This window comes from Oxyura jamaicensis, chromosome 12, assembly GCF_011077185.1.
Source record: "Oxyura jamaicensis isolate SHBP4307 breed ruddy duck chromosome 12, BPBGC_Ojam_1.0, whole genome shotgun sequence".
NCBI classification, from domain to species: Eukaryota; Metazoa; Chordata; class Aves; order Anseriformes; family Anatidae; genus Oxyura; species Oxyura jamaicensis.
The window spans coordinates 9,902,084-9,921,735 of record NC_048904.1 but is presented as its reverse complement, the minus strand read 5'-3'; the positions used below and the strand labels follow the sequence as shown (position 1 = coordinate 9,921,735).

The 19,652-nt window shown below is 49.8% G+C and overlaps 1 protein-coding gene across 1 annotated transcript; it reads right to left on the bottom strand.

The window, feature by feature from the left end:
* Positions 1-216: 216 nt before the first annotated feature.
* Positions 217-19,396, bottom strand: COPG1 (COPI coat complex subunit gamma 1). Its single transcript, XM_035337690.1, has 24 exons — positions 19,308-19,396; positions 16,735-16,787; positions 16,494-16,574; positions 15,656-15,727; positions 15,132-15,211; positions 14,600-14,675; positions 14,371-14,463; positions 13,065-13,151; positions 12,807-12,964; positions 12,079-12,212; positions 11,263-11,330; positions 10,631-10,819; positions 10,056-10,151; positions 8,324-8,567; positions 7,884-7,959; positions 6,871-6,974; positions 6,638-6,763; positions 6,162-6,230; positions 5,650-5,792; positions 4,483-4,654; positions 3,430-3,527; positions 1,981-2,119; positions 920-1,018; positions 217-347 (listed from the first exon to the last, which is right to left on the bottom strand). The coding sequence occupies exons 1-24, from the start codon at positions 19,342-19,344 to the stop codon at positions 217-219; spliced, it is 2,625 nt and encodes an 874-aa protein (XP_035193581.1). The 5' UTR covers positions 19,345-19,396.
* Between the last annotated feature and the right edge of the window lie 256 nt (positions 19,397-19,652).

Here is a 19,652-nt window from a genome sequence, read left to right as displayed (position 1 = left end):
GGTCTGCCTAAAAAAGAAAAATTGCTTAAAAAAATAAACTCAGACCGTAAAAACAGCGTTATTTTTAATAGACAGAACCCTACATCCAGGTCCTAGGTGTAGACAAGGGGACACAAAAGCTGCTGTAGTGAACACGATCCCTATTCTGCTGGCAGAGAGGAAGAAGCATCGCCCTGCTGGAGGCTGGGAGGCAGAGGGCAGAGGTGCAGGAGGCAGTTATCCAACAGAGGCCATGATCACATCCACAGGGAGCTCCTCTCCGCTGCGGGCAGTGACCTGCATTGTCACGGTGTCGGTCAGGACGAGACGAGAGCGTACCAGGAGGTCATGGCCACCCCGAAACACGCCTGGAAGGCAGGGCAGAAGGAAGGGAGTGAGTAGTGCACAGGCTGCGCTCCCCAGCATGCTGAAAGCCCTCGAATGAAGGCTGATGCTTGGTGGATGTAGTCCAGCAAATCCCCAGGGGGCCAGAAGAGACCCCGAGTGGCACGTGTCTCATTCACTACACTGCACCTGGGACTCTGCCTTATAAAACCTCATGAAAGTTTAAAATAAACTCTAGCTGAGAAGAGAGCCAGGCACTCATTCAGCAACTGCCAGTCACTCACCTCCACCCTCCAGCACACATTGACTTTGCAGGGCAAGGGTACTCTACTTGTCCCCTCAGCCTCACTCCAAAACAAATTGCCAGGTCACCAAGACAGCAGCTTCCACCCAGCTGAGCCTGATCCCAACACCCCCCCGATTCCAATACCAGTTGCCCTGCACCTGCAGGGACAGAAACCACAGCAGGGACAAGCCTCCAAATCCTGCCCTGAGCACAACAGGTTCCTTCATGAACTCCTGCTCTGATTTTCAGTCGGTTCTGTGCGACCTCCCAGGGCTGCTACTTCAGCGGAGACCTCAGCCCACAGCTCACCTGCCAGGTACAACGTGTGGGAGTTCTTGTTATCTGGCACCTTATCCGATCGCTCACAGGGCTGCATCCCCAGGAACTTCACAATATTACTAACCGCCTCTGTGAAAAAAAGTAAGTAAAACAGATTCCATGTCATGAGTGTCTTGACAAGGACACAACGAGAGCATCAAAAGGTGACAAAAGCCCTGCTTTTAGGTTGTAGTTCATGTCCTTGTCCTGAGGCATCGGCCAGTTGTGCTTTAAAAGGCCACCAGGAAGGCAAAAGCAACCCCCACAAGCAAAAACAACAACAAAAAGCCACCACCACACGGCAATTCTGTTATCTGATGCAGCAAAGGCACCAGTGCAACCGAAACAAGAGAATGAATGACTCAGGAAATGGAGTGCAGCTGGCTGCACGCTTACTGCACAGCCCTGACAGCAAGCTTGCTTCTCTGGAGATGGATGCAGGAGGGAGACAACACCTGACAGGAATGACAGGTCTTTAGGAGGAACTTGAAAGGGCCTCAGGGAGGGTACTTCAAGCCCAAGGTGCTGTGCAAAGAACAGGACATGGCTACAGACAAAGGACACCTTTCTACATCATAAGGATCATGTTGAGGGTTTCTCAGGAACAACAGATCTTTAATACATGGTGAAAGAAGAGGGTTTATACCATAAGCCTGCCCGGCAACCTCGTATCTTCTGCTTTTTGCATCTCTTTTTCTTGGTCTTGAGTCCCAAGGTCAGAGCAGCTCCTCCTTTCACTGAGGGAAAGTGGGAGCTCACAGGTTAACTGTGATCTGTTTGGGAGGCTAGAGTGCAAGGATTCTCTTGCTTCCCATAGTCCAGCCTGGTCTCCACAGGGCCCAGAATATTCATTGTTTGTTGAAGCCTGAACTATTGTTACCACACTAACTGCAGGCCCACATCTAACAGCTGTGGTGAAATCACTTGTGAAGGGTTTTGACCTATTTGCCTTTCTGTGAGAGATGTAACACAAACCAGACTGCATCTCCAGTCTTTGCCTGCTGGAAGAAGAGAGATGTTAAGAGCCCTGCTGGGTTCAGACACCGCCTTACCTTCAAGGGTTTTAATAGCAGATAAAGTGAAGGTTTCCTCCTTTTCAAACTCATCACCCACTTCATCCCACGCTGCTCCAAAGTTTGGCTTCAGAACTCGCTGGATGTGATCGGCCACTGTTACCTCGAGGTCCTCAAGCTGATGATAAGAAGAGGCTCAAGTGAAACATGTTTGTTACTCACCCTGCTCTCGCTAGAGAGAGTTTTAGACTGGATTCTGTGAGATCTGGTACATGTAGGAGGCAGCCTCCACTTCTGCTCATGAGAATGTCAGAGCAAGCCCTGCCCCTTTTAATTTGCTCAAGCAAACAGTTGAGGAACTGCTTGGCCTGGGAAAGCCACGTCATGCCATTCCAGGGTTTACAGAGCAGGTTTCCATTCTGAGCACAGCGCTTGGCATGACAAGGATCAAAGCAGTAGGCAAACATCCAAAACAGAGGAGAAAACACCAAGAAATAGTTGCTGGTGCCCACTCAGATATACCATTTGCACCTCAGCTTGTGTTTTGCCTTTCTAGCCTGTTGTTTTGTAGCTGGTGAGATGCTGTCAGGTGCTTGCTATCAGCTAGCACCATGTGCCAGGTTAGCTGAGCTGCTGCTGCGATGTCTGTGCGAGGCAGAACGAGGTTTGTCCCTCCTGAGTATGTATCTAGGAGCTGTCAGTGCCAGAACCAGCCAGACACCAGCCTGCAATCATTTCAGCAATCGCTGCTGAATGTAGTTGGAACAGATGGAAGAGTTTGTTTAGATATCACTTAAATGCCCTGGTGACTGGTGGGAAGCAGGCAGAGGGGTCACCCTTGCGTGTTCCTTTGGAAAAAAACCCTCCCCACTCCTGCGAGGACGCCGTGTCCTCAGTGATTCACTGCACAGCAGTGCCTCTAATCAGATTCACAGCAGTGACAGGCGACGCATAGAAAACAGCTTCTGGAGCTAACAGGACAGGCTGAGGTTGTGTCACAACATCGCTTTGTCTCTGGAGGGCAAGCACCAGCCTCTGAGAGGCAGTCCTAGTTTCTGATCAAGCATAAGCTGAGCTTCTTCCTGTGTGGTAAAACAGCCAACAGAGGTGTTTTCACAGCATCAGTGCTTTCATCGGTCGCAGTGCTGAGGAGAGAAAAACCAGCCTTCCCCAGAGGAAGAGCACATCTGGAAGTCTCCCTGCATCAGGCAAGCCACTGGGCAATTAACAGTGCAACCACAGAGAGCAGCCTGCGGAGAGCAAGAGATGGCCAGCAGCCCAGGTGAGACAGACAAGGTCTCCAAACCCACTTCTTGCACCTTGGGACAGACACCACAGAGGCAGCAAGACCCTCCTCTTCTTATTATTCTGTCCACAGCAGTGTCAGTGGTTACATCGCTGCTTGCATGTCAAGTTAGTGTGTACAGATCACAAAGTCCCTCAAAACAACAGCAGTTTCCATGACCGGGTACGTGCCCAGCTCCTTACCACATACTCATCCTCGTAACCCTCGTCGTCCGCCTCACCCGTGTTGGGATCGCAGTCTTTGACAGTGAACTTCATCATGCAGCTGAACGTACAGGCCACTGGAGGCAGGGGAGGCAAAGGCAAAGCTCACGTTACCACCAGAGCTGCGTTCCTCTGGCACAGAATGGGGCTGGGGAGCTTGGGGCTGCCGGGTTCCCTCCTCACAGGCTTAGCATGCGACCCAGGGAGCACTCTGACTGCTTTTTTCTCTCAAGGAGAAAGTATTTCCTTGTCACAGCAACAGTGATAAATGCAGGCTCCTGACAGCTGTACAAAACCATAATCCTCAGGTCTGTTACTGATGAGCCTCAGGTTGTGTTGGGAACATTAACTGAACATGTCCCACCAGCATCCCGCAAAGGGGGCAAGATCCTTTTATCTAGGGATCAGCTCATGCACATCAGAAACGAAACCAGCTTGCACCGTAACATGGCAGATGATTAATACCACACGGCTGGGAGAGGAAGTGGCAACTCATCTCTGAAGACAGGCACTGCTGGATGAAGGGCAGCCACACACAGGTGAGCAGCCTCAACACAAACCAGCAAGACCAGAACGCAGGTAGGGCCTGGTCCATGTTCAGTTTGAAGAAGCATCACTGAAGTCCTGGCCATTTGTCTGAAATATTCTTTCGCTACTCGGTGTCTGGGCACTCACAGCTCTTCACAGACAGGCAGACATCCACTCGCCTCCCCACATACTAACACAAAGAACAGGCAGGCTAAAGGACGTGCCAGGGTGCCCGGGAGATAACTCAGCAGATCTGAATGCTCAGCTGCCAGTTCCCACAGCCCAACTCGACAATGCCACAGCACAAGGGAACGAGGAGAGGAGAAGGGAGGCCTGACAGCCCTCAAACAGCAAGGAGAAGTCATGCTCAGCATCACTCAGGGCTGCACCCACACGCAGGCTAAAAATATCTGGCTAGGATGCAAGGTAGAATGTGTGTGGGCGTGAGCAATACGGTATGCTTCATTGGGGGATATCAGGAAAAACAGAGGACAAACTGTTTACCTGCTGTCGGATCCTCTTCAGACAGTGCCACCAGCGTGTAGCAGGTACCCGGCTGGTTGTACACCAGGCTTTTGGCAGGGACGTAGCCAATGACCTCATAGCCCTCTGTTGGCTCCATCTGCACCGTGACATTCTCCAGGATCTGATCGTTCAGGGTGTTCGTGCAGTCAAACTAAACAGGAGGGGAGAACAAAGCTGGCTTGAAGCTCTCAGCTATAGTAGCAGGTTCACTGCAGGCATAGCTGGAGCATGGAGTCAGCTTGTGAACTCCTGCCTCTAACCTCAACAACCAATCTGGCCTTCAGCTGGCTACTCGTAGGAGTCACGCTTCAGTTTAGTCCCAGAGAAACTGGTATATAAATGCTTTAGGGGAGAAGCTAAAAACCTTCAGGGTATGCCAGTGCTCAAGCATTTTTTATTAAAAGAAGAAAACGACACTTATACCAGCACAAAATTATCCGATGTGTGACCTCTGCAACCCAGGCAGGAACACAAATCCAGCAAGGGCAGCTGCGTATCAGCTTCTGCTTGTTTCAGTTCACCAATCCGCGTGGAACTTTCTCTCTAAATGTACTTTGTCCTTCCTCCCAGGAAGATAATTCCCAGGTTAACTCTTTGCTGTAAGGAAATACTACTGCTCTATTGCCTACATCTCCTCACATGCAGCAGCGGGGTGGTACAGCCACAGCCAAGACTCACAGAAATGAGCACCTGTACTGCAAAGGCTAAAAAAAAATGCACATGGCGGTAGAGCTCCCACCCCATGACTTTCTCAGGTAACATTTTCAGCCTTTCAGATATGAAAAGCTTCACTCTCCTATGACCAAAGCACATGCTTGGGACCCCGAGGAAAGAATACAGCTCCTCTTGCCAACTACTCAATGAGAACAGCCCCACCTAGTGCCTGTCTGACTGTTATTTTGACTGTACACGTGTGCACTGCTGAGCCAAAACTGCAAGCACTCTTAACTTTTTTCTGGGGCTCTGCTGCCCTGAGTGAGAAACTAAGGACTCATTCCAGTGATATTCTTTGAACACATGACCCTGAGGTATTTATTCTGCCTTTTTTATTATTTGTTTTGTGCTTTTTTATTATTTATTTATTTTAAACTGGTCATGAGCTTATTTCCCAATCCTCTTTTGGCACCACATGCCATAGCTACCCACCTGGAACACCATGTGGCTGACAAACGTGTGCTTGGTGCAACGAACCACGTACTCTGTCTCCAGCTCCGTCAGGGCAACAGGCTCTGGAGAAGACTTGAAGAGCGGGCCCAGTCCCCGAAACTCTGGGATTGCCCCCAGTTGCTCTGAAACAGAGGACACAAACCATTGCCTTCCCAACCCATATTAAAGTGTTACTAATTTACTAATTTCAAAGCCCTCAGTTAAACAGCCAGAAGCTGCTGCAGGAAGAAACCGTTCATCAAACATCTGTAAGCATTCACTAGAGACTTCTAAAAGTCAGTCAGCTGCCATTTGCCCACATCTACTGCAAGCTGGACAGAAGAGGACTACAAGCATCCCCACAACCCAGGGGTCAACACCTGACTTAGAGCTGGGTGCCTGTGTCACTCCCCAAGAGATGGGAGAAGTTACAGGGGCTAGGCAGGCTCAGCAAGAAGTAGCTATGTGGTTCTCACACACAGGTGTGCAGGAGAGGCCTTGCATCAGTTTACCTTGGAATATTTCTTGCCGTGTTGCTGCCACCTTCTCTGGCTGTTTGACTACAGCAACAGGGACATTTTCTGGAAGGGAAAAAAAACAAAAAAAAATACAAACAAGATGTGAGGGTGAATAGTAATAAGTAACTAAGTAAGAAAATAGATCAATATCTGGAAGGAGATTTGACTAAAGAAAGAAAGGGAGCTCATTTCTCATCTTGCTGTGGATTAGGCAGCTGTATTTAGCTTCCTAAATACCTTTAGGTAATCCTCACTGGAGCAACTGCAGTTCCAACTATTACTATTATTAGCGGTTGGGCTAACTAGGAGTTGAAATTCTAATGTGGGAGCAACTAGATTTGCTTGCCTTAGTCTTTACAGAAGATAAAATTCCACAAAATGTAAATAGGATGGATCCCAGCAACTCCCAACAAGCTCGATGCAGACTACTGACCAAGGGCTTGGCCAGCACTCAGGGGACTGTGCCTTACCTGCTCTTTGCTCAACAATAGGAGCTGTTGCCAAAGGAACGGACTTCAAATCAAAGGGTTTTTCAGAGGGCTCCAGGGTGTACTGATGCAGAGCCCTCTCCAGGCCAGGGATGGACACTGTTAAACCTGGGGACAGAGCAGACAGGTCACTGAAACCACAGCTAACACCAGCTCTTTGTGGTGTGTTAAACCAGGAAATAAGTGCAGGCTTGTCTGAGGACTTCTTGTATTACCGTTCAGGATGTAGCCAGCATTGAGGGCTTTCTGCTTTTGCTCCAGAACGTTCAGGTAGAACGTGGCTCTGTCTCTCACTTCATTGTCATCATCCATCACACACCTGAGAAGAAAGCAGAAAACTTGCTTCAGCACAAGTCAGCAGAGTCCACATGAATAAATCCAGGTGACTAAGCCACCTCACAGGGCCAGAAAAAACACGCTATAGAGACTACAAGTAGCCTACTAGCAATTGTATCAGACAAGCAATCATCCACTACACTTGGCAGTGCTGAATGCAGCTGGTGGTCCCATCACAGGGTCCCAGGTACCCGCTGCACCTCCTCAGACCCACAGATAGAGAGAGGAGAGTAGACAAGCATGTGGATGTTGACAAGCTCTTTCAAGCAAACGTGTGTTCACCTAGGATGCTGAGAAACTCTTGAGGTACAACTCACTGCAACTCCATGCTTCTGACTCCTTGCAATAACGTTATTTGGTCATGTGTCAGCTTCCCTTTTCCCCCTCCTCACCAACCCTGAAGACCCTGGGTGTCACGCCAACTTTTCCCCACCCCACCAGCCTCAAATGTTGCAGGCACCAGGCCAACCCAGACGTGGTGGCTGTCACAGAACAAGGAAATGTAACTGCACTTGGAACACTGCCTCTCAAGTCAAGCAGCTGAAAGTTTTAGTGGGACTTGGACGGGAACTGCTGCTGGATGGCAAAACCTGTGATCCCCCAGTGATCAGGGATGCCTCTACCCTAAGCGACTGGTATTCCTTCAAGCATATTCCAAGTGTAGATTATGATTATTTTGTGCGCCAAGAATTAAGATTTGACTTGACCTGCAGGGCGTTCAGGTGACTAGAACAAATACTAAACCATGATAACACTGATCATAAAATCCTGTGCTACCATAATCTTTACTATTTCACTGAATTCTAATTTCAACTACAACTTCACAGCATCCTCATTCTGAGCAGGATCCCTAAAGAACCTGTTAGTCCCCGTAACATCGGGTGACACTCACCTTTTCAGTAACACCAAGATACTGGGTAACATCTCCTCGTTCTGGGCTCCAAATTTGGCTAGGGCACTTACAGCACCTATAGCACAAGTCGTAAGAACAGAAGGACATCAGCTGAAGTTCCTTCCATTTCCTGGCTGTGTTCAAATGTCACATCAGAGACACTAGCCCCAGCACTACTGTAACTAGAGAGAGGCGGATGTATTACACTGAAGTGCTGGCAAATCTCTTCTGTCTAGTTCCATGGAGTCACTGCATCCCCCCCTCCATTTCTCAGCTGCAAGCCAACTCTTCCATCAGTATTACTGCAGGGTCTTTGCTGTGTAAAAATATCCACTCAGGACTACAGCAAATCACAATCCTCAAAAGCAGAGGTGTTCACGCACTGTATTTCCTTGACAATCTGTCATAGGCCAGACAGCTTTTCCAGGTCTGTCTCTTACCTGCCCGGACTTCTTCATGCTCCAGGACAACCCTGTTGTAGATGAAGCGAATGTATTTGGAGGGGTTATTGGTTTTGGGCCCTTCCTGGCCCAAGAGGTGGAGGATACGAGTAGCCAGCACGGTGAATTCGCAGTCCTCAATGAATTCACAGAGGTGAGACAGGCCTGTCTCTTTGCTCTCCGAGTTCTCCTCAATAATGCTGATGATGCAGTCCACAATGGCTCGCTTGTACTCAAAGCCGCCCTAGGGAGCAAAGGGAACGGCTCAGCTGGAAAGCTCAAAGCACGTTAGACACTCTGAATTAGCCAGGCAGGAAAAAAAATCCTTTGAAAAGGTCACTCACACCCAGTGCTTTTAATCTGCGTTTGAAAGGAGAAGGGCAGTAATGCTGCCCACCTCTTCTGACCCTCTCTAGTCCCAGAGGACCAGCTAATATTCAAGCTCGCCTGCCAGCATCCTTCAGAACGGCTGCAGTTAAGAAAAAACAGATCGTAGAGAGGGAAACAGAATCCATCAGCCTGAAGGGTTTATATCTCCTTCAAAATTCTCTGCTGCTAGAATTAGCGCATAAAAAACAGCCATGTGGGAGGAGGAGAAAAATTCAACCCTCTCCCCTTTAGCACCAGACATCTGAGGATGAATCACAAGAGAAATATATTAAGGATCATATCTGCCACAGCAGGACCCAGCAAATGGCCCTATTAGAGTGGGAAGACAGGCAATCAATACCTCCCCAGGCACACCCCATAACCTGACATGCCATTAATGCTCAGTTGTCTTCAGACATTATTTACTAGTGTCCTCGATACACACCGTGGGATTAAACTGCACGTTATCCTCTGCCAATTACATGCACAGTTCCAGGCATTCGGGGGATCTTTCTGCAGCCACTTTAGATTTAAAAAACTGTAAAACAGAATGGTTTGAACTACAAAACCACTTTCGAAATGATGCCATCCACCCACAGAAAATCTGGGAAAGTAGAACAGTCCATTTTTCACAGGAGCAGAGCGAGGGGCTCTGGTTTGTTCCCAAAGAGGCTGTAATTGGCAGAAGGAGACGTCAAGCAAGCAGCGGTGCCAGCTGCGTTGCATGCGTGTTAGCTCATTTAGAGCCGAGCTTCAGCAAACCTCTGTAAAGCTGTCTTTCTGCAATTGTCTGACTGAATGCAGAGAATGGTTATAGGTACTCGTGATCCCTTCACTGTCACAGCTCAGAGAGCAGAACAAAAGTGGTCCTGTGTCATCAATAAGTAAGTTGTTACATAATCTTTTGGTACAAGGCAAAACTTCTTGGAATTTGCTGTCAAAGTATAAAAGAAGGCTGGTTCAAATGCGAAACACACATGGTCTGCCAACAGATCTGTTGTTGCCTGCACTTGCTTTGAGTTCATAAACCCCCAGAAAAATTAAAGAATGAAAACCACACTGAAAATACACCAGGATGTGTACACTGTCATGCATAGCTGGTCACTTCTGTCAGACTGCAAGCCTTTTAGGACAGGTAGAGAATCTTACTGCACAGCATTATCAGTAAAAACTTAACTCTCGCAGAGGCCACCGTGCAGTCCTGCAGTTCATGCATATGGTGGTGGTAAAATTCCTGGTACGTTCACCGTTAATAAGAACCTTCTGTCTGACGTGTCCTAAATTGTACTTGCATTATTATGTATTTGGAGTCCCTAGATCTCAATGCAAAAAAGGAACACAAAGCAGTTGCTTGCAAACTTACCTCTTCCCGAAGCATAGTGAAAAGAAAGTTCATGAGGACAGCGTGTTTGCGAGGGTACTTCTGACACAGCGCGTTGATGGCCTGCACTACTACAACCTAGAGGGAAGAGGGTCAAGTCAAAAAGAGGACTGTCAAACTGGGCAGGGAAAAAAAAAGGTTGAATTTTGTCAATTTTGTGTGGGTCCCTGGCCTTGAAGCTATGATTTTACCTTTAGTCATCCAATAAAGGCAGTTCCAGGAGGTTAAAGACTTAGGAATTAGACAAGAAGATTGATCTTTAATGTGCTGGTCAGCCCCTAGCAAAAGCCCATGTCCACTGGGTGCAGGAAAGAGATTTAATACTCAAAGGGCTTCTCCCCAGACTTTGGAGCTGGGTGCTGTATGACTGAGACCTGGCTTGGGCTGATAGCCTCAGATTCTCTCTCTTCCCAGCAAAAACACTGCAGGCCAGGTGCTGGAAGGGGCTCCATCCAGGTTTCAGAGTGCGCACACAAACATGGATAAAGACCAAGGGCAACCTTCAGCAACCTTTGTACCACCTCCTCACACACACACACACACACACACACACTTACTTTGAACTCATCTGAGATTTCCGACATGAAAGAGGAGATCTGCTTCATGAGCCGGTCAATGCTGCTCTCACTGCCGGTTTTCAGCAGCGTGGTGATGGCCAGGGTGGCTATGCTGCGGTTGGAGTCTGTCACGAGGTTCTCCAGGTCTAGGTTACAGGCAGTCACAGCAGATGGGTGTTTCATGGCCACCTGGAGAGGAAGGGGAAAAGTGGAAGGTCACTGAATACATGCAAAAAGCCCAGCTAGCAAAAAACACAAACACGTTGTCAAGGTCAAGGGAAAAGCAGGAGCAAAGACTGTCAGGGGGCAATCCAGTTAGCATCAAGGTTTGGTCTACATTTTTACAAGGAGCTCCTTCACCCCAGGAAGCTCAGAAGGGTCAGGAATAACACACAAGGCCAGTAGCACGCTCTCGCAGACTTGTGAACAGGATTGCTTTTGCCTTTTTTTTCTTCTGTGAAGTGCTCCTTGAGGCTTTCTTCCACTCATAAGCAATGAAATGTGAGGCTGTATCCCAGGGTAGAAGTTATTTACACAAAATCATCGCCCAATCTGACCTCCTTTCTCTTTTAAAGTCTGCACCTCCCTGTGTGAGAGAAATGATTACAACTGCCAAGAGACTCTGCTCCTACCTTGTTGAGGGTACGGACGGCTGCATATCTCAGTGCTGCCTTCGGGGAGCTGCAAAACAGCTGCAAAACTGCAAGGTGGGGAAACCAACAAAGGCAGACATTTAGACAATCTATGATGAGAAGCATTTCACACCTAAAGCATGAGATTAAATGAAGAAACAGCTGCGAGCAGAAGATAACTAGAACCATACTTAAGAAGCAACCCTGAATTTACCAGCTTCCTTTCTTTTTCCTTCCCTGTTGTTCCCTTCACCACATGTTCCTGCTGACACCCAGCCCCCACCCATCTCCCTCTTTTTTCCATGGTGCTGCTATCCTTTGCTCCTCTGGGAAACCAATTTCACCATTTTATCATCTTTCCTACTAAGTCAATTTGAACTGCTGCTTTCTGTTTCTTTGCAAACCCTGTTCCTTTCCTCAGGCTTGCCCACGAAGGGCACCCTCCCTATGTGCCCACGGTCCCAGCTCAGGAGAACCTGTGGACTAGGCTGAGCTGGGAAGGCAGGTCCCCAACACCTTGGCTTCTTACACAGTCACACTCAATCTAAAGCTGGAAGATTTAGCAGTTAAAATCCAGCCCTGTTTCACAGAAAAAAAAAAAAAAAAACCTTCAGTAACCCACACCTGAACAGTTCAGGCAAATACCTTTACGGTAGCAAAGCTATTCATGCACACAGGCTTTCACCACCAGCATAAAGCAACCAGGGGTGTGGCAGCACTGCAAGCCTGAAACTACACGAGGTCCTTCTCAGGGTCATCAGCAGGCATCACACCGGCCCACGAATCCCTCACCACTGCTGCAAGCACCGCATTTACCTGAGACAGCCGGTGCCAGCTCCTTGGCAGTGCAGTTGGGCAGGTTAACGATGGCAGAAGCAGCTTCGTAGACCACCATCTCATGCTTGTTTCTTAGGCAGCTCTCGATGAAGTCGAACAGGGGGCTATCCCGGCTGAGGGACAAAAACCACAAGGATGAATTAAAACAAGGGACCTAACAGAAATGAAGAATCCTGCAGCAAAACTGGACGGGTACCATTGCCTCTGGCAAGGTAAAAACAGACACAACCCCCCATCTTCATATTTTGCAGTACTTCCAGCATGTTTGGCTGCCACCTTACACAACAACCTTTGCTTTACAGGCCAACAGGAATCTCCCCTAGGTCTCATACAGAGCTCACTGTACACACCAGAGATCTTATCCACCAGGAAGCCCCAGTGCACACATGCTAGCCAAAGAGTTACAGAAGACAAAATGAAAGAGATGATATCGATAAATACAAACAGGAAACACAAAAACACAAAACAGGAAAGAGAAACAAGTATTTGATGTGCAAGCACATACACAGACAAGACTTGCAGAAGCGATCCCATAACATGAAAGCACCCTGTCATTGATGGTTAAAAGCAGAATAAATAACTTAGAAGTCGCACACTGCTCTTCAAATACAGAAATATTTGCTCTCATCGGATGAAAAGTTAGCCCACAAGAGGAGATGGAAGCAGGACCTGAGGAAATTCTTCCAGCAGGGAAAGAGCCCCCTCACCTGCCAGCCTCCTCCTCCAGCAGCTTGCTGGCTACTCGAATCATCATGCAGTAGGCAAATGGCGACTTGAGGCCATGGCGGGTGAACTTGCTGAGCATCTTGTTGACTGCCAGGCGATCATTCTTCCGCACGTGGTAGAGCAAGCCCAGAGCATGATACTGTGCAGGGAAACAGACTGTCACAAACCCACGTTGGGCTCTTCACTCCCCTCTGTGGCCTGGAGATGGCTGGCTGAGCACCAGCAGGGGGGTTTCCTACCTGCACCATGATGTTGTCACTGGAAGCTGCCTCCTGAGCCTCGTTCACCCAGCGTTTTACCACGTCGTAACTGGTCTTCAGCAGGTGCTGGGCAGAGACAAAGGCACAGACAGCACATGAGAGAAGGATGGAGGAAGCTTTGGGAATAACAGCTCATATTAAGAAGCTAGCCTTCCCCATGAGGATGCTGGACGCAGCAACTTATAAAAGAGCAGAGGACTAGGATGCAGAGACCTGCCTGTATTAGCTGTGCTGTCAAGAGGTTAAACACCTCCCACAAAGCCAGCACCAGTGCCTCACTTCACAAAGGGAGGGAATAGCAACAATGAAACCCCATCGTGCAGAAACACTCTTGTATTGTATGAAGAGAAACAGCTGGACTAGAGATAATGCCGTGATCTTGCACCGTGGTTAGAGTTGGAGTGGCCAAGTATCACAAAGACACACAAACCCCTCCGTCTCGCCTGCAGAGCTTACATCTAACAAGAACTTAACAGACCAAAGCTCCTCAGGCTACATTTAGCACCTTCGTTAAGGGAAAGAGCGTATGTGCTATCATGAGTGTTGGACCAGCAGCATTTTTGCCACAGTGCCTACACAAATACTGTGCAGCCCCCACAGTTCTGCAATAGTCAGGGAGAGCTTCCCTATCCAGGTTACTACCACAGAAATGCCATTGGATTCCCACCCAGACCCCATTTTAAACCTTGAAGTTCCTAAACCTGCAGGTTGGTGTTAAATAGGACACTTGGGAGCATCACAGATATTTGCACTCATAAGCTGGTCATTAATTCTCCTCTCAAAGATGCACCCAGCCACAAATCCACTTAATTAACTGGAGAGATCCAAAGGCTTGTGGGCACAACATTGCTTTTAATAAGTGCAAGGTAGCCCTTGGGCAAGCTTCCCCCCTCTGCACATTTTGGTCCAAACAGCAGCCATCCTGCTTGCTGCTTTGTGCAGTGCGTGCACTCGGCACTTCTCATCCTGCATCGCCTGTACCAACACACCGACAGCCTGAGCTCCTAGGAGGCACTGCCAGCCACAAACTCGTGGTAATTTTTCTTCCTTAAGACAGGGAGAAAGGGTGGGCTGCTTTCTAATGGAGCACTAAGTCTTTGGGATTAAATTACTCTGACATCAAATTGTATTGCGCTGCACAGAAGTGCTGTTCTCTTTCCTCTCTTTTTCTCCCTCACATATCCTCTCCCAAAGGACAGCTCCCACGTGAAGCTCCCAAGACGTCCAGTCCCACCACAACCACTTCTCAGACTGTCCCTCAGGCCCACCCCACGGGGGTACCTACCAAGGAGGACACCAGAGCAGAGCTGGATACACTTGGCACTTTGTCAACAATCGCCTGCTTCATGTAACGCTCGATGGCCTGCAACATGGTACTCTGCAGGGAGAGGGAAACAACAGCTGATACAGAAAAGCTGTCAGGAGTGTGAAAGAGGAGACGCAAAGGCATGGAAGGCAGGGTGAGAGGTGGGGTGAAGGGCCTAGGGCAGCCCCAAAGGAAAAGCTGCACTTACATCGGTGATTTGACAGAGCGCTCTCACTGCAGGACCTCGATAATTGTCGTCCTTCCCGGTCATGTCTTTGGTTAAGCTGGTTGGAAACAGGAGGCTCTCGACACTGCACTCCTGAGCCAGCAGCTCTTCAGTGCAAGCAGTGCCCACAGAGCAGCAGGCAGACAGGACCACAGCCGAAAACCAAGCAGGCAAGTGCAGGACTCAAGCAAGTCCCACCAGGGTGGGAAGGCAGGAGGAAAAGATCCTCTTGCAACAGGGGAGAGAAACTGCAGCACTGCCACATCTTTTAACCAAAAGTGACAATCCAAACACTCAAGAGCACGGGATATGGGGACACAGCACATTTCAAATAAATCACCAGGAGTTCAGCATCTGTATTTTAATGGCCTCTTTTAAAGGAGAAGATTTGTTTCCTGACCAAGAGCATTCCTTATCTTCACGTTGCTTGGGGACTACAATTTTCTCCAAGAGGCTCAAAGGGCTTTACTGGAGGACGCATCAATATAAGAGTGGGAAAACCAAAGTGACTGACCTGCTAGTAACAATGATCACATCTTCTGCAATAGAAGACATCTCTTTGATAGTCAGGTAACACATCCTGCGAAGAGTTGGCTAGCAAGGAAAGAGGGAAGACACATCAGTTGAGGGAATCCCAGGCAGAAGGGATCTCCGTTTTTCCTCCTTCCATGACTTTATCACAAAGATCAATAACCTGATACTTTCAGAGAGCCACGGAGCCTGAGCAAAAAAGGTGTACAAAAATCATATTCATTAACAAAACATCCTTCTTCTTCTAAACCCCTCGGCATGAAGCGACAGGGCTATTTTCTGTTCCTGAGAGAATGCTGGAGTTAAGCTGCTACAAGGGAAGGGCTACGAAGCTGACCTGTTTCTAAACTTTCATCCTACTCTTCCCACTCAGATCACGTAGTGGAAAATGCATCCAGGCAGGATGGAAAAGTTGATTCCATAAAAAGACACCTCAAGGCTGAAAAAGACACTGTTGACAACTTGTCCCACCAGATAAATACAGCAGAAATCAGCAAGCAGACTTACATCGTTGGACTGAAACAGCTTCGTCATGGCAAAGAAGGATTCGGTGGCTTCCATGACACCAAGGTGCTCCCCCTAGATGATGTTTGGAAGAAGGAAGGAAGGAAACCCCAGTTACCACAACCAGAGTTGGGCGTGCTGCAGGTACAAGGCTCAGCCTCACATACATAAGGAAAACAGGCACAACGTGGCTGGAAGCGCGGCAGGTCTCTCCCTTGCCAGAGTATTTCAACAGAGTAACGTGCTGCCTGAGAAATCCTCCAGCCATGGCCGGAATCGGCTTAGTTGTTGATCCAGATGACGGCATGCTTTATTGTTACCAAAAAAATGACTTGTGACAATACAGCTTCCTTACGGGGGATAAATGGGTTGGATTTCCATGGGTTATGCAAGGAAAGCTTATGTCATACTCCCCATAGGCACCACAGCTAGCCAGAGCCAGCTGCAGTTACTTCACATAAGATGCAGAGGCCCCTGGGGCAGGGAAACCCCATAAGACCAGTAAATGCCTTTACAAAGCTGATCCTTAGAGCACACATTTTAAGTTCTGAAGGCTAAGAACTGGATTCAAAACCACCTTCGGCTCCACAGAGTTGTAAGCTAACAAGTAATAATAAATCATAGGTACCCGTCTCTTTATATTTCCTCATTCCTGCCCTCCATAGCTCACAGAACAAGAAAGTGAGCAGGAGCTTAGCAGCACAGCAACCGTGCTTACTAAAAATTCGTCCTGGATATGCATTGGAACTATTCTATACACTAGAACTATTCAGAAGACAAAGCTTAGTTAGAGAAAACCTAACAATTAAAAGCGCTTGTCAGCTCATTTCTTCTCCCTTACCTGGTTTATGAGATACAGAATCTTGGTGAGGATGTGAGCACATTTTCGTGGGTTTATGGGAGTCTCATTAAACACCCGTGCCTGGAAACAAAGCACAGACAAGGATGCTGACACCAACACCCCCCTAAAAAACACACAACAAACCCCCACTTCCTTGCTGAAGTTCTGCAATGACCTCCTCAAGAAAGGAAGAGACTCTACCTAGAAAGGGCGACACAAAGGAGAGCTTCTAAGGGATTACCTCTTGCAAGACTGCACTCTTCTCCAGGTGCTGGAACGGGTTGGAACCCCCACCTGCAAAATAAAGATAACGGGTCTTTACAGGAGGAGCGCTACGGGAAAGCTACTTTCTAAACACACCTATAGCTCAATAACAGGCGCAGCATTGGGGGGTAATTTTTGCATGAGCACCAAGCAATCAGCGCTCCCTCTTTTAAGCAGCATTGATGGAAGGACTTCAGAGCAATTAGGGAAGGCAGAGCAGACAGGACAATCTTGGATTTGTCACCCCAAGGAGTAACCTGCCACGAGCTGAGGTAGACTGACTAGCTGTGAAGTAGCTGTGCTCCACCACTATCCCCAAAGACCCATCTCCAGCTGCAGGGCTGGGATCTTGTGCCAGTTAGAGCATCACTAAGGTGGGCCTAGAAACAAAAGCTCAGAGAGTCGCAGACAAGAGGAGACACCGCTTGCCAGGCTGGCGAGTCAGGAGTGCTTTACCCCTGCTATAAAGCAATCAGGAATCCACCAGTAATGCATTCTTTGTCACTAATTAAGAGAACAAGACAGCAGACGAGAGAGTCTGGACACAGAATAACTTTCATTGTTCCACTTAATAGAATGAATTATATTAAATAATGAAAAAAACTCACCAATTAAGGACGAAATAATCAGAGGGAAAAGCACTATTATTCTGCGTGGCCCCCATTAACTCGCCTCCTCCTAAGCATCTGCGAGCATCAGCTTCTCTAAAGCTGCCAGTTATTGACGACCGGGTTTTAATTAGTACCTAGGCCCAGCCTGACCTGGGACAACACCGAGCCACTTGCAGTGCTGCTCCTCCATTTAACAAGCCTGACCTGGAGAGCACGGTCCCAGGTGCAGCTCCGGTCTGACCTGCGCTTGAAGCATCACGCGCTGCTGCCAGGAGCCTTTGCAGAAGTCTTACATTTAAAAGGCAAATGCATCCGCACTCCGGCTCCTTTCAGGTTCAGGAACTGACCTCCACTGGCTCAGAATGAAATTTGCAAACGCAGCAGGTGGCTGAACAAAGCATGGGCACTTAGGTGGCATTGGGGAGAGAAGAAAATGAGGGGAAAAACAAAAACAGGTTTCTAGCACCAGTTTCTTAGATATTCAAAGAAAATGGCTGGAAAAAAAGAAAACACCTTCCTGGCAGCCCAATACGTCTGCAGTCTTGAATCTGCCATCAGCAGAGTATCACCTCTGCAAATCTCACAGCACTAAGCATCTTGAAATGCATTGCACACCATGTCCTGGTCTTCACAGCTCGCTGCGTCAAAGCGCTCTTCTGATCAGAGGAGGAACAGACACAACGAAGGCAGAGGCAGCGTCTCCAGAAAGCTCCCAGCATTGGATGACTACCAACAATTTGTGCTGATTTGCAGAGAAATAATCACTGCCCAAGCAAGGGTCTTACAGCAGCTACATGCCCAAAATAACATCTGAGTGCGCTGCTGAGAGCCGACGGAAGCAGCTCATCCAAAGCTACCTAAATCGTCCGTGAAAGGCAGAGAACCAGAACCCAAGCCAGCAGACACTCATCTCAGCTAACAGGCTGTCTCGTTAGCCATCACACAGAATAGATGAGAAACAACCAGGCAAGGACCATAAATTCAGGGAGGAAACAGTCCACATAAGACCGGGACTGACAAGGGTTACATACAGGATGTACAGAGAACCCAGCAGAGAAAAGCAGGTGCAGCAAGTGCTAGGTGCCTTCATTCATCGCAGAAACAAGGGATCAGAATTAAACACGATGGGGAAGGAGAAGCGCTGCGAAGCGTGCAAGCAGCGAAGGCAGTAAGGAGAGCGAGCTCTGTGAGCTTTTGGTACGAACACAACCAACAGGAGTCAACACCACGCTACAAGGAAGTGCCTCCCCTGCCAGCCCTGGCCACAGGCACCACCCGGAGACCTGTGGCAGGTGCAGACAGGGAACGGCCCCGAAAATGCCCCACGAGGGGCTCCCCGCACCAAGCCCCCTGCCCGTCAGGGATCGGGGGAGGCTTGGGGTGAGGCCGATGGAGGTGACCGTCCCCTTGCTGGACGTGGTGCTTGGGGACACGGCTTGGTGGGTGACGGTGGCTGTACCAGACGACGCTGGGTGTCTTTCCAGCCCTACCGATTCCGTGATTCAGCGCAAATCGAGGAGCGAGCACACCGGCGGGTCGCAGCCCCGAGCCCCCGGAACACCGGGGGCAGCCCGGGGAGGGCCGGAAGGCTGCAGGGAGGCACGGCCGGGAGCGGCACCGAGCCCTCGGGGGGGCACCACCACCACCACCACCGGGGGAATACCACCACCACCACCCCCACCGGACCCCACCGCCACCGCCGCGGCCCCGCCGTTACCCTCCGCGCCCGCCGCCCGGCCCCGGCGCCCTGTCAGCGCGGCGGCCCCCGGGGAGCGGCCTGCAGGCTCCGGACACGCGGCGGGCCCCAGGGCGATCTCTGCGGGGGGAGCAGGCGGCGGGGGGGGAGGCGTCAGGGCGGCGCCGGGACTCGCCTCACGGAGCCCATCCCGGGCGCCGGGACCGGGGCTTCTCCCCCCGCCGCCCCGCCCCTAGCCCTCACCCGACTCCTCGTCCTTCTTGTCGAACTTCTTCAGCATGGCGCCGCCCGCTGCACCCCGCTCCCGGTGCCGCTCCCGGTCCCCGTCTCGGTCCCGGTGCCCGTCCCGGTGCCCGCCCCGCCCCTTCCTGCCAGCCTGTCACGGCCGCCGTCAGCCGCCGCACTGCGCAGGCGCGGCCGGCCCGCCCCGACGTGGCTGCTACCGGGAGCTGCCCCGGGTGGGGCGGGGCTAACGGGGAGGGGCGGGGCGAAGGGGGGGAGAAGGGAGTGATTGGCGTGAGGAGGGCGGGACCAGGAGGGGAGGGAGAGGTGTGATTGGTGGGGATGGGGAGGAGGCGGGGCTTGGGG

Bases quoted from the DNA above. Each gene is read 5' to 3' on its own strand.
- COPG1 (XM_035337690.1), bottom strand. From the start codon at position 19,344: ATGCTGAAGAAGTTCGACAAGAAGGACGAGGAGTCGG. The intron at 16,788-19,307 runs GTGAGGGCTAGG...TTTATTTTGCAG, and splicing joins CAAGAAGGACGAGGAGTCGG to GTGGGGGTTCCAACCCGTTC. The intron at 15,212-15,655 runs GTAAGTCTGCTT...TTTCCTTGCTAG, and splicing joins AGCTGTTTCAGTCCAACGAT to CCAACTCTTCGCAGGATGTG.